Here is a 13,914-nt window from a genome sequence, read left to right as displayed (position 1 = left end):
AATTCTAAGGCTATATTTCTTTCCCTTAGGATAAAAAAAAAAGCTGCCCAAATGAAACTGCATACCTTAAGTGAGAGTGGCAAAGATATTACAGATTATTCCATCCTTTTACATCACCAGTAAACCAGGGTACCATGGTACCCTGGGTATGTTACTAGGGTAGTGAAGAAAGGATGTATGTGTGGGAAATTAGGATGCTAGATAAGTTCTATATAGTCTTTGACTGAAAGTATCGCACACTTCTGGGGGATTCCCATGTGGCTCAGTGTTAAAGAATCTGCTTGCTAATGCAAGATGTGTGAGTTCGACCTCTGGGTCAGGAAGATCCTCTGGAGGAGAAAATGGCAACCCATTCCACTCTTCTTGCCCATGGACAGAGGAGTCTGGAGGGCTACAGTCCATGGGGTCACAAAGAGTCAGACATGACTGAGTGACTAAGCATACAAGCACCACCACACACTTCCAGAGATTAATATGGGTTTCTAGGTAAGGTAGGAGAAGGTAATGGCAACCCACTCCAGTACTCTTGCCTGGAAAATCCCATGGATGGAGGAGCCTGGTAGTCTGCAGTCCATGGGGTCGCTAGGAGTCAAACACGACTGAGCAATTTCACTTTTACTTTTCACTTTCATGCATTGGAGAAGGAAATGGCAACCCACTCCAGTGTTCTTGCCTAGAGAATCCCAGGGACGGGGGAGCCTGGTGGGCTGCCATCTATGGAGTCACACAGAGTCGGACACGACTGAAGCGACTTAGCAGCAGTAGCAGCAGCAAGTAAAGTAACTGCAAAGGAAAACACACACACACACACACACACAAATTACTTCTTAATTGGGTTAAGAAAGTAGCATCAGTGGCCACACTCTGGATTGCACCTGTGTAGAAAAACAGGCTATCAACCTAAGCAGTTTCAAAAATTACACACATGCATGCATGCACACTCCCCAGAACTTTCTACCAGGCAAGACCAAACTGACCCTCACTCCATATGGTCAAATACCTCCGCCTCTCCCAGGATTTTGTGTACAAAGCATACAAGGTGTTACTAGCCAATAAAATAAACACTAATGATTAACTTTTGCTCCCTGGAAGTCACTGAACAAGAAAAAGGTATTCCCTGAATAGCCTCTGCCTACAGAGCACTGACTGTTCCCAAGTTCTCCAAAGAAGCTTGAAAAGTATTTGCCATTACGAGTTAGTCTTGGAGCTAAAATATACACATGACACTGAAGAGGTCCGTTCCTGGGTTGAAATGTTTACTTTGGTTCAAAACTTACCCTGAAAATATTATGTTTTTAACTAGCTTTTGCTTTTGAAACACCTCCAGTATGAACAGTGATCAAACTCTCTTTGATTCTAGGTATCTGGAACTGGCTTTATTACAGGACCAGGTTCTTTGCTAGGTGCTGGAGACACACAGCCCGTAGGGAAAAAAGGCATATAAATTAAGACCTCGAAGAGAAATGGGAGTTTAAACCAGCTCAGGTGAGAACTATCAAGAGCTGTGAAGAACTGCTGAGCTCAAATCCCAGACTGAAGACAAGGCCAGAGAGGTGAGCTGCTTTTCTCAGAGGTCAGCTGATTCCAGCTGCAGCAAATATAATACTGAAAAGCTGAATAGAACTTTGCAGAGACTCATGGGCCCCAAGGAAACAACTGGAGCTTAGGGCTTCCATGGTGGCCCAGCTGGTAAAGAATCAGCCTGCAATGCCGGAGACCTGGGTTTGATCCCTGGATTGGGAAGATCCCCTGGAGAAGGGAAAGGCTACCCACTCCAGTATTCTGGCTTGGAGAATTCCATGGACTATACAGTCCATGGGGTCACAAAGAATCGGACACAACTGAGCAACTTTCACAGGGCCCTCCAAGGAAGAAGAGTCATGGAAACCCCCTAGCCTGCTGGCTGGCACCCTGAAGAGCTATACACATCTAGCCCTCACAGGGACTGAAGCCGAGCTTCAAACCATCTCAATTACTGGCTAGAATAGCTAAGATGATATGTAAGTTTCCAGAAGCAAAGATAAGCCTGCTCCAGAGAAAGACTCCACTCTCCAGATCTCAAACAGTCTCTACAGTTTACCTCACACAATGTCTGGTACTCAATCAAAAATACTGAAGCATATAAGAAAATAAGATGTAACCAAAACCCAAGAACGACACACAACAGAAGCTGGTCAACAGCTATGAGAGTTATCAGATACAGACTTCAATATATGATGACTAAATATAAACTCATACATGAAGAACGGATAAACAACAATATAGCACAGGGAACTGTATTCACTATCCTGTGATAACCATAACGGAAAGGAATATGAAAAAGAATGTGTGTATATGAATATATATAAAGTATGCATATATACTGGAGAAGGCAATGGCACCCCACTCCTGTACTCCTGCCTGGAAAATCCCATGGATGGAGGAGCCTGGTAGCCTGCAGTCCATGGGGTCGCTAGGAGTCAGACACGACTGAGCGACTTCACTTTCACTTTTCACTTTCATGCATTGGAGAAGGAAATGGCAACCCACTCCAGTGCTCTTGCCTAGAGAATCCCAGGGACAGGGGAGCCTGGTAGGCTGCCGTCTCTGGTGTCGCACCGAGTCGGACACGACTGCAGTGACTTAGCAGCAGCAACAGCAACATGCATATATACATATATATGAAAAAGAATATATGTGTGTATATATATATACATAAACTGAATCACTAGGCTATACAGCAGAAATTAATATATTGTAAATCAATTCTACTTCAATAAAATAAATATATATATATATATATATATATACCTAATGACTAAAAAACCATAGTGAGATAGCACTATACACAGACTAGAACAGCTTAAATTAAAAATACTGACAAATATCAAGTGTTGATAGAGTAGTTTTTGTTCTTTCTCTTTGGTTAAAAGAAATACAGTAAATACAATAAGCTGTCAGTATATGTTAAATCGTAATGGCAGATACACAGGTCTCTGTTACGCTATTTTCTGAACTTTTGTAACATTTCAAAATGAAATGTTGAAAGGAAGAAAAAGCTGTGGTCATTGAGCGATCAGAAACGGCTAAATTATTTTAGCCTTCAGAAGTCATGTTCAAGAGTCTGTACTTCATTTATTCTTGAAACAGAGGAGTGAGAGTGTAAAACATATTCCCTATAAAGATCATTCCAGCTGCAACAGAACAGAAAGAATGAAGCCAGGGAGCTCAACTGGGAGGCTGATGTGGTAATACAGATGAGAGACACAACGGCGCTGGTTGTAAAGATTTGAATGATAGAGTCTGAGTTTGCAAGGGAATTGGGGTTCAGTCCTCCAAACTGATGAATTTAATCCCAGTCAAATCAGGAAGCAAATGAGGCCTTTGTGACAGAAACCTACAAGGCTAATGATTTATAGAGCAAAGACAACATCCCAGATCAGAGCCTGGGACTGTGAAAACAAGAATATATGGATTTTTCTGTAAATCCTTAGAAGCAACACAAGCAATTATAAAACTGAAAGCTAATAAGCACTCAGCTCGACAACAGATGGTCACAGAAATACATTCACAACTTGCCAGAATTTTGAAGCCTTGTGCACCCTTTCCAAACATGCAGATGCTTTCATCTAAGGGGAGGAAAAAAATTCTATTTCTGCTTCTGACAGCAAACGCCAAGTCACATTGTGCCAGTAGAGAATGGCATCTCCCAACCTCAAACCCACCGAAAATTTCACAACCTTATTCTCATGTTGGAGAGATGGGTTGCCTTTGACCACTAATTCCACCAGCCCTGCCAAGGAAAACAAAGAGGAAATGACCATTTCTGAAGAATTCAGCTTTTTCATCTGCCCCAAGAAAGGAGATTTCTGTCTATAGATTATTCATGAGCAACTCATGTGTTATTCTGTGAAGAAAAATCAAGCATATCACACAAATTTATGCCTAAATTCTGAAAAAAAAAAAAAATGGCCCGAGGCACAGAGTCTGACAATTTCTTCAACTACTCTGAGCTGTTTAACCTTCTACTGAGAAGAGATCAAATAATTAATTGTCTTTATCATTACCTTTTGTAAGTTTTCAAGAGGTTAAGGTTTAAAATTAACCATATTAAGTTCCCAGTCTAGTTAGTTTGGGTATAAATATATATTCCTGGATCTGACTTATGAATGTCTAGTTTGCTAGAGATAGGATTTCTAAATGGCATTTCCCCCCCAATCTGTTCACACAAGAAATACTCAGACACGTTCTTCTTAAAGGAAATACTTCCCACCCGCACACCTAATTCTTTTAGTGTCTAAATTATTATATATGCTGAGAGAGCTTGGCTTTAGAGGCAAAGTAGCCCATGAGCTGCAGTCAATAGTCCTCCCATGGCAGAGAAGGTAAAATTTAACTTAGCTTTGCTACATTCCCAAGGTTTATGAACTGACATACTGTGGAGTTCAGGAAATAATCACCAAATGACTCAACTTCCTGATTCAGCATTCACCCAGAAAACATCCTTCTCATTTTCTTCAAACAATGTTCTTCAATCAAAATTTCAGCCAATGAAAACTCAGGCAATTAGCAGCATGATAAATGCCACCTACCAGATCTCACTAGTTATTAACAAACATTAATGAATTTTGCTAGTTATTTATATATCTCATCACTTTGATCACATTTATGAGGCTGAATATAATTTCTAAAGTTATAGGCAGATTTCCTCAAATCATTATCATCAAAATGATCCAGCAGCATATAAAAAGTCCACAGACATTTCTACACAATGCCTTAAGGTTGGAAAAAAAAAAAAAAAAAGATGTGCTTAATATTCCTTGGGGAAATTCCAAGATTAATTTCAATAGTACATAAATAGCCAAAACACACGAAATTCCTACCATAATCTGCCCAAAGGATGGGTGTAACCTTTTCATAATACATATTCTGAGACTGATACTCACTGGGTTAATCGTTTCTTCAACAGAATGGTGAACAGTCCACCAGTCTGAAGTCCACTCCCAGGCGTTCCCTACTATATTGTATAAGCCATAACCATTGGGAGGAAAGGCGTCAACCTAAAAATTAAAAAAAGGGGGAAATGTTGTCAATCTACTCACCTTGTCTAGAAAGCCTCTTTAGTATAAAAATGCACAAAGACCTTGTACTTCAAAGCATGAATATGAATTTTCATTCCAACAGTGAAAATACAATCTGGCCAATATAAAAACAGAGGAAGATATTTTTCAGCTTTGAGTTCTCAAAGGGAGTTCAGAAACCTAAGAAGAGTTTATGTTACATGGTAAGAAAGTCAATGAAATAATTCTTAATAGAGAGACTAGTATTGATCACAAGTCAAATCTGTATCTCATTGAGAAGTGGCAGGTAAATTATCTGTAGACCTTCAGAAGCATAAGAGAAACGGCATTATATCCAGTATCAGTCTTGTCATCACAGCTGAGCTCTGCTGGCCACAACATCTTTAGGCACGGAGAGACCTCAAGCCAATTCTGTCCTCTCCACCAGTCCCCTCCAACTCACCAGCTTATCTTTAAGCCTGAGTCATTATTATCAAAACACTGATTATTATAGAGAAACTGCAAATTCATTATCAAGTGCTATCTATAAGACAAAGAAAGTTTGCAATCCCTGGGACCTGGAACTATGAGGCAAGCTGCACAGGCTCTTCAGCCAGCAATTACATCACATTTCAAAGGTAGATCAGACAGTCTGCCACATAATTATGTCACAGACATGGTACCAAAGTGCAAAGCTTGTGTACAAAGGAAGGTGGGGAGGAGGACCAGAGAAAAACCTTTGACTGAATAGTAAATGCATATAGAACAAGTTTTGCTACTTTAGGGACTTAAAACTTTTCGCTAACATATTTTACGAGAAATGGTCATAACATGAAGGAAACTTTTATTTTTAAGTGAAAAAAATATTATCATTGAGATTCTTTTTAAAAAATCTTTTTGTAAGTTCATGTTTTTTCTCAATTAATGAAATAGAACTAAAAGGAATAAAATTAATTTCCTACTTGGCTCCAGAAGGTTTTAGATTTACACATGAATATGGAACCATCTGATATGTGGGCAATCCAGGGCACTTCAATAAAGTTATGACGCTACTCAGAAAAAAAATTAATCCAGATGATGAGGAAAGCTGAAAATTTTTACCATTCTGCTTCCAAACTCAGCATTCATTATGGAAACAGCAGTACCTATTCACTGCTTCATTCAGTAACTCCATGCATGTCGACTGAAGGCAGAAAGGGTTTGATGACATAGACGTGAAAGAGTTTTAATGAGGGAGAAAAAATGATGATGCCAAAAATTAAAAACATCCAATCTAGAAAAGCAGGGTGGGATTAGTAGGGTAAGAGAATGAAAGAAAATATGCAGAAACTCCCTAGAGGGAGAGATTTCGAGCTGCAGATGAACCCTCCTCCACAAAGGTAGTAGCATCTTATGGGACTCAAAGTCAGAGGTCAAAGGTCAGAGAGACAGTGAAGGAGAAGGGGTCAGAGGCATAAACTATTCTTTCAAGAATTTGGAGATAATGAAGAAGAATAAGACAGAAAAATAGTTGGAAGGAAAAGAAGAAAATAATTTGTTTAAGCAAAAAGATGGGAAGGAGCAAGGGGCATGAGAGCAACTGAAAGATGGAATGAACGAAGTGGAGAAGTGGAGGGAGGAACCATTTCTCAGGCTTAGAGAGCAGACTAACGGAGGTCAGCCAGCCTAAGGTCTTCTTTACACGACAACATACAACAAACGCTGGGCAAGCAAGTTAGCCTATGTGGTGCTGTTAAACCCTAAGATGAGGAAACATCCATAACAGCATCTACTGAAAGGTTTGAGGGGTCTTCCTTCTGTAAATAACTGGATGTTTAAGTGAGGTAAAATCTGGAGGTCACCACTCCCAAAACTACCACATGAGAGTATAAAAATTTTAACTGCTCTTTGTTCAGTTAATCACACCAACCAAAACTTCCTTCCAGAAAGCTCAGAAGAAATACTTCCGACATGTTTATTTTCAGGTGAGTGAGTAGATATGCAAGAAAAGTAAAACATACTAATAACTTACAACAGAGGCCCAATAAAACAGAAAACCAATTCTTTAGGTTCACTGTGGTCAGAATAGTTCACTCAATTTAAAACCAGAGTGAAACTAATAAAACAGCAGGCGAGGGAGCTATTTCACTGTAGTCCATCCCATCATTGGAAGTTCGATTCCTGCTCTCAAGGGACCAAGGCCTGTGAACACAACAAGGAAGCTAAGGAGGACCTGAGATAAACAGTCCCACTTTAAAGGTACAAATCTTCTGTCAAGTCTCATTCCAAACAAAGGTGGAAGTGACCTCTCTACAACATGCTGGTTTTTTTCCTCTTCAGGTCATATTTCTCATGTCGGCTCCTGGTAAATGTTCTAATTTTGTCTATTTTTGTCCATGGCAACTTCTTCAGGTGAGTTCTGTTGAATATCCTCCAAGGCAGACCTCTTCTGAACATCCCCAGTTAAATGTTCTAACTCTGCTGCTACTGCTGCTGCTAAGTCACTTCAGTCGTGTCTGACTCTGGACCCCATAGACGGAAGCCCACCAGGCTCCCCTGTCCCTGGGATTCTCCAGGCAAGAACACTGCAGTGGGTTGCCATTTCCTTCTCCAAGGCATGAAAGTGAAAAGTGAAAGTGAAGTCGCTCAGTCGTGTCCGAATCTTAGCGACCCCATGACTGCAGCCTACCAGGCTCCTCCATTCATGGGATTTTCCAGGCAAGAGTACTGGAGTGGGATGCCATTGCCTTCTCCACTCTTAATATCTGTAAAGTATCCTTATTTCATATGGAAATTGTTATTTTCTGAGAAGATGCACTGAGTTGAGAATAAATGACTTTTTCCTTGGAGGTTCACCTGTCTAAATAGTGATGTGAAATTCTGTAGCCATTAAGTGCTGTAAAATATTCATAACTGTCCAGTACTGATTCTCATGGTCTTTTGACTGACAGGTGCTTATGTAATTTGCCTGGTCTATCAGAAGCCTATACTATATATGCTTCAAGGCTAAGTGTCCTGCTTCTACATCACGTATCACCTTTCCTGGGGTCTCCTAAGCATCTTCATCAGGCTCCTTATTGTGTTCATCCTGCAGCGCAGGTTCTGCCAACAGTGGCCCATGAGATAACAGCTGGCCTTCTTACCCATGTACAATTTGAGAAAAAGCTGAGATCTCTTAGACCCCAAGGTCTCAAATAACTCATTTTATGGAATAAAACTATGTGCACCTGAGAGCACAAGCTATCCAGAAGGAAACCTGAAAAGAACCAACTTCACTTTGCTGTATAGTAGCAAATAAATTTTGCCTTTGTTGAAAAATACATCCAATTCCCACTGGTTTGTGTTGGTGCTTTTATCATATACCTAACTCATACATATGAAATTTTAGAAGCACACACAGGTGAGTTCCTATGCCTATTTAAAGGCAACATATTCTCATGTAACTTTTTTTTACATTACTTCTGCACCCCTGCAAAAACAACTGTAATGCTTTAACTATATGGCTCAAAGTATGTTTGAAGTTCTGAAAAGTCAAGTGTCTTCTCATCCCTCATCTCTTCCAAAAACTGTCTTTTTCACTTGTTTATTATTTCAGTTGAAATTCTGGAATCACTTGGTCATGCTCCAAATAACATATGTGTGTTACGTTTATAAATAAATTTTGGAAGAATTATTTTTGTGTGAACAAATATTAAAAACACAAATATTTTTTTAAATGACAACTGTTTGAAAGATTGTTGAAAGAATATTATCTCCTGTAACAACAAATCCAGTAGAGTGCTAATTTCCCACAAGACATCTTTGCTCAATGTGTCAAGAAAAAACAAAATGCTTTTATCATTGCTTCATTAGTGTATGGTTCTGCTGACAAAAAAAAAAAAAAAAAAACAGAAAGGAATACTCATGGAGGGAAACATGCTACATGCGTTCCAGAAAACAGTTTGGTTATGTATGTGAAACTCTTACCAAGAAAGTTTTCTAGTCTTTGACTCATTAATTTTACTGCTAGGAATCTACCTTTTAAAAAACCACCACACTATTAAGGATCTACTGTATTGCACAGGGAACTCTACTCAATACTCAGAATTGATCTGTATGGGAAAAGAATCTAAAAACAGAGCAGATATATGCATATGTGTAGCTGATTCACTTCACTGGATAGCAGAAACTAACACAACATTGTAAATTAACTATACCTCAATAAAAACTATTTTTAAATCATCAGAGATACAATTTAATATTTATGCACAAGATGTTGTTATTCAGCAAAAAAACAGATGTAACTTTGCAAAAATAAGGAGCAAATAAATTAGGGTTAATTTAAATGACAAGCTATCCAGCTGCTAAAAGACATGTATTTGTGAAGAACTGCTAATGCCAGACAAAATGTTCCTGATATTACACAGGAAAAGGAGAGTAGGATTTTAAATATAATACTATGACCCCAAAGCAATATGTAAAAAATATATAGGCACACAAACACAAGAAACATTTACACTGGCACCTATGGTAGTTAAGAGCGTGGGCTTTTGAAACAAACCGACCTGGTTCAAATCCCAGATGTGTGGCTTTCCAGCTGTGTAACCCTGGGCAAGTTAGTTAACCGCTCTGTGCCTCAGAATGCTCACCTGAAAAAATGGGGATAACAGTACCTGCCTTATAGAGTGGAACATTAACTGAGATAATTCATGCAAATACCTCAGTATCATGCCTGGCACACTTCAAGCATTAACTCCTAGCAATTCTTAGTACCATTAACACCAAAAATGAACGGGAAGAATTGCACCAAAATGCTAATAGGGGTTATCTATCTTGAGATAAGATTCCTCCAGGTTCTTTCAATTTTCTCCTTTGCAACTCTTCTGGTTTTTTTCAAAGTTTCTATAGTATTATAGAATTGCAAAGAAAAAGGTGTCACAAAAAAGAACATCTAAGTATTAGTATTTGCCTCGTGCGGTAGTGGATGAAGGCAGAAAGGGTACAAGATGTAAAGTGGAGAGTGAGCAACACTCTCCCTCATGTCTAGCAGTTTCTAGTGGTTTCTCCGTGCGCAGTGGCTACAGCCCTCTGAACCTTGCTACTCACAGGCGCAGTCCCCCGGAAGCCGTCCTCCCCGGTGTTGGTCACAGGAAACTCGCCTTGCCAGATGTTGGCATAATGTTGGCCTTTCGGCTGCAGTTTGTTGCCCCAGGGGAAAAGTCTGTCAGAAGAGACACAGGCATTAGCCTGTCAAACATGCACAGGCTTCTGGACACAAGTCAAGAAGAGGAAGGCAGTGAAAGGGAGAGAGCACACTACTCGCTTGTTCGAAGTGAGTTATTTTATTTTTTTTAATACATAAAGCTTTTAATCAGGAAATTTTTTTAACTTCCACACAACGAGATCATGTCAAGCTCACAACAACATCAGTCTCTCCCGAGGACTCAGGAGGCCTGATATAAATCACCTCATTAAAAGAGGGGCTTATAGGAGGCTGGGAGAGCAGCCATCATTCTGGACTACGGAAGCATAAAGGGGCACCATCACACCGCACTTTTTAATAAAGCCTTCACTATTTTAAGGAGCCTTTTTAGTAGCTGAGGCCCAATCGTGAGTTTTCTGTCTCATGGCTCTGGAAACAGAGGAGACGCCTAAAATAAGAAACCCCTAAAAGAGAAGGCAGCCTGCCAGAGGGGCTCGAAGGAGGACCATGTGGCACGGGCATGGGGCTGTGTGGCCGGTGCCCACCCCACCAGCCATGCGCCCGCCTCTGCCTGGGTGTTTCCTAAGGAACTTCACCAACGTGAGGAAAGCCCAGTAGGAAAGAGCTGCCCTGGTGGTTGTGGTTTTAAATCAGCTGTCCAGAGTAAGTTCCAGTGGATTTAGAAAGAGGATCCACATACTATTAAGCAAGGGGACACCCTTCAAGTACCTATTTTGCAGGCCTCCTCGACAGCTGTACTCCCACTCGGCCTCCGTGGGCAAACGCTTTCCCGCCCACGTGCAGTAGGCAACGGCGTCATTCCAGGAGACATGGAGAACCGGGTGGTCCGGCCTGGGGAACAGAGAGCGCAGAGTGAGGAGGGCGGAACCAGAACTGGAAACAGGGACCGGCTCCAGCCAACCGCCCATCTTCACCTTCACCTCAATCCCTGACTGGGAGGTGGACCCGGTGTCCAGGTCAACACCCCCTGCCCTGCCCCACTGCACTTGTATCAGCCTCCACCAGGGGTTTCTGACATCCCAGGCTCCCACATAGGTTATGATCCCTCCTGGCACAAGACTTGAAACATTACTCCAGTTTGCTGGCAGGCCTGAACCCCCAGAGAATCTCACTTGGTGCAGAAGGGTATGGAGATGCACCAGCCAGCTCCACCAACCAATGCTTTCTTCTGTGAGGAAAGAACGATTTTGCAGCTGCTGGACATGGTATGAGCAGAAGCTTCCAGCGCTCAGCTCCTTCAGGAGAGTTGCAAAGAACCACCTCACAGTCACCAACGACCAACCACAGCAGGAGCATAAAGGCACAGCCATGTGGGTTCACCCATAGCTCAATCCTATGGGTCATTTATACCCCAGAGCCCCAACCCCATCCCACCCCCGAGGGACTGGCTGGGACTTCCTGGACCTGCCTTGCAGTCTTGGCTTCTCCCTCTGCCCAATCCTGCTTCCTCCCCATCCCTCCCACAGGTGTTGATCCCTAATAAATAGTCTGCACACCAAGCTCTGTCTCAGCATCTGTTTCCAAAGAATCCAATCTGTGATACTTGGCTTTAAACTCTTGTCTTTCTGCTGTAGATGAGTCTGCTCAATTTGCCTCACTCCAGCATATTCCAAAAGGGAAGATTAGGGGGAAGTTTGAGAATAAGGGGATAAACATATTTATTCAGCACCAATAACTTTAATTCCTGCTCACTCTTTCTCCAGTGGACTCTACATTCCTGGCCCATTTCTTAGAAAAAAAAAATTTTTTTTTGTGGCCCTGGTCTTTGTTGCCATGCAAGAACTCTTTTGCTTTCTCTAGTTGTGGTGGTGCATGGGCTTATCATTGCGGTAGCTTTTCTTGTTGTGAAGCATGGTCTCTAGGGTGCACGGGCTTCAGTAGATGTGGCATGAGACCCTAGTTGCCCTGTGGCATGTGGGATCCTAGTTCCGGGATCAGGGATCAAATCCACATCCCCTGCATCTGCAGGCAGATTCTTAACCATTGTACCACCAGGGAAGTCCCTCTTAAGCATCTTTGAATTCCCTATCATAATTACACCATGACTTTCACTTATTCTTTCCAAAGCGTCTATTGAGTACCTTTACATGCCAGTCACTGTTTTCAGCATTGATGTTTTAAGACATGCACTTTTCTCAAAAGGACTTAGTGGATAAAACACATTTCATTCTGGGACTTCCTTCTGTCCTCAGCTTTTTCTTCTACTATGATAGTTCAGAAAGAAGTGAAAATCCCATGGAGGGAGGAGCCTGGTGGGCTGCAGTCCATGGGGTCACACAGAGTTGGACACGACTTCACTTTCACTTTCACTTTTCACTTTCATGCATTGGAACCCACTCCAGTGTTCTTGCCTGGAGAATCCCAGGGACGGAGGAGCCTGGTGGGCTGCCATCTATGGGGTCGCACAGAGTTGGACACGACTGAAGCGACTTAGCAGCAGCAGCAGCAGCAAGAGGTCATCAGCCTGAGGTATTTGAGAATCCTACAACATTCTACCTCAAAGTCTATTTCTACCCCACGGCCTACCAACTCAAGAGTTTGAAAGAATGATATTGATCAAGGAGCTGTATCCCTAGAGCTGAACTTCATGTACTTCTGGCTCCCTCACTGAGGGCAGTAAGCAGGAAAACAGAGACTCGAGAAACCCATCTGAAAAACTGGGTTAGGAGAACAGTTTTCTTGGGCTGTTGAGACGCTGAGTCCTGACCCAAACCTTTCTCCGCCTCCAGGGCTTAAAGTGCTACTCTATTTTTGCTTGAGATAATTATTTCTTTGCCACCCTGGAGACTTGCTGCCCGACTTGCAGCTCTGTGGCTTTTCAGTCAGATGGTGGCTTCAAAGTATGTCAGTCCAGGACTGCAGAGAACACGAGTCCTGGACCCAAGGCCTAGCTGTTACAGTGGCCAGTTGGCAAGACACCACCACTTCTCTGTGAGGCAGTCTCTGTCCTCATAATAGCCTACTCATGAGGAAGAACAAACAATCTGTAAAGGTTACATGTCATGAGATTTGTAATAGGTCTGTCAAATGGGGAAAGAATGACAGGAGGGAACCCTCTAAAAGGCCAAATGAGGATGGCAAGAGGCCACTTATTATGAGACTTCCAGAGACTTCCCTGGTGGTCCAGTGGTTAAGACTTCTCCTTCCAATACAGGAGGTGTGGGTTCAATCCCTGGTCATGGAGCTAAGATCCACATGCCTGGCAGCCAAAAGACCACAACGTAAAACAGAAGCAATATTGTAACAAATTCAATAAAGACTTTAAAAATGGTCCACATCAAAAAAAAAAAAAAAATCTTTAACAGAGTATTCCATGACCTAGGCACAATGTTTGGGTCTGTACATTGATTCTTTCTAGCCATCCTATTTCCCTTCCAACTGATTAGAGTTCGTCATACTCTTTTATAGACAATGGACATTGAGTTTCTCTTCAACATCATAGGAACTGATTTTGAAATGAAAATATCATCTAGGCTAAGACCCACCAGTCTCACCTGAGTAGGACAGTAGAGTCGGGCCCTTCTGGGTGTCTCCAGTTAGCACCTTTCACAGGTAACCACCACGGAGCAGCTGCAACCTCAGAGCAACACAGGATAAGCTGAGGTTAGCTCTAAAAAAACACTGACCCAGTCCATGCAGAAAAAAAAAAAGCAATCTCACTTAAGGTCTTCAACTTCCATGGAATTACCAAAT

At 41.8% G+C, this 13,914-nt stretch overlaps 1 protein-coding gene across 3 annotated transcripts in view; it reads right to left on the bottom strand.

The window, feature by feature from the left end:
• Window positions 1-13,914, bottom strand: part of SUMF1 (sulfatase modifying factor 1) — a 98,119-nt gene that overhangs the window by 46,558 nt on the left and 37,647 nt on the right. For all 3 annotated transcript variants that reach the window (XM_068982417.1, XM_068982418.1, XM_068982419.1), the window contains 4 exons: window positions 13,716-13,798; window positions 10,930-11,052; window positions 10,104-10,218; window positions 4,926-5,039 (listed from right to left, as the gene is read on the bottom strand). In XM_068982417.1, the coding sequence (XP_068838518.1) occupies window positions 4,926-5,039; window positions 10,104-10,218; window positions 10,930-11,052; window positions 13,716-13,798 (435 nt within the window). The remainder of the gene's footprint in view (window positions 1-4,925; window positions 5,040-10,103; window positions 10,219-10,929; window positions 11,053-13,715; window positions 13,799-13,914) is intronic.

This window comes from Capricornis sumatraensis, chromosome 10, assembly GCF_032405125.1.
Source record: "Capricornis sumatraensis isolate serow.1 chromosome 10, serow.2, whole genome shotgun sequence".
In the NCBI taxonomy this organism is placed as follows: Eukaryota; Metazoa; Chordata; class Mammalia; order Artiodactyla; family Bovidae; genus Capricornis; species Capricornis sumatraensis.
Note: the sequence above shows the minus strand (reverse complement) of the source record. Positions and strands in the feature narration are given on the sequence as shown.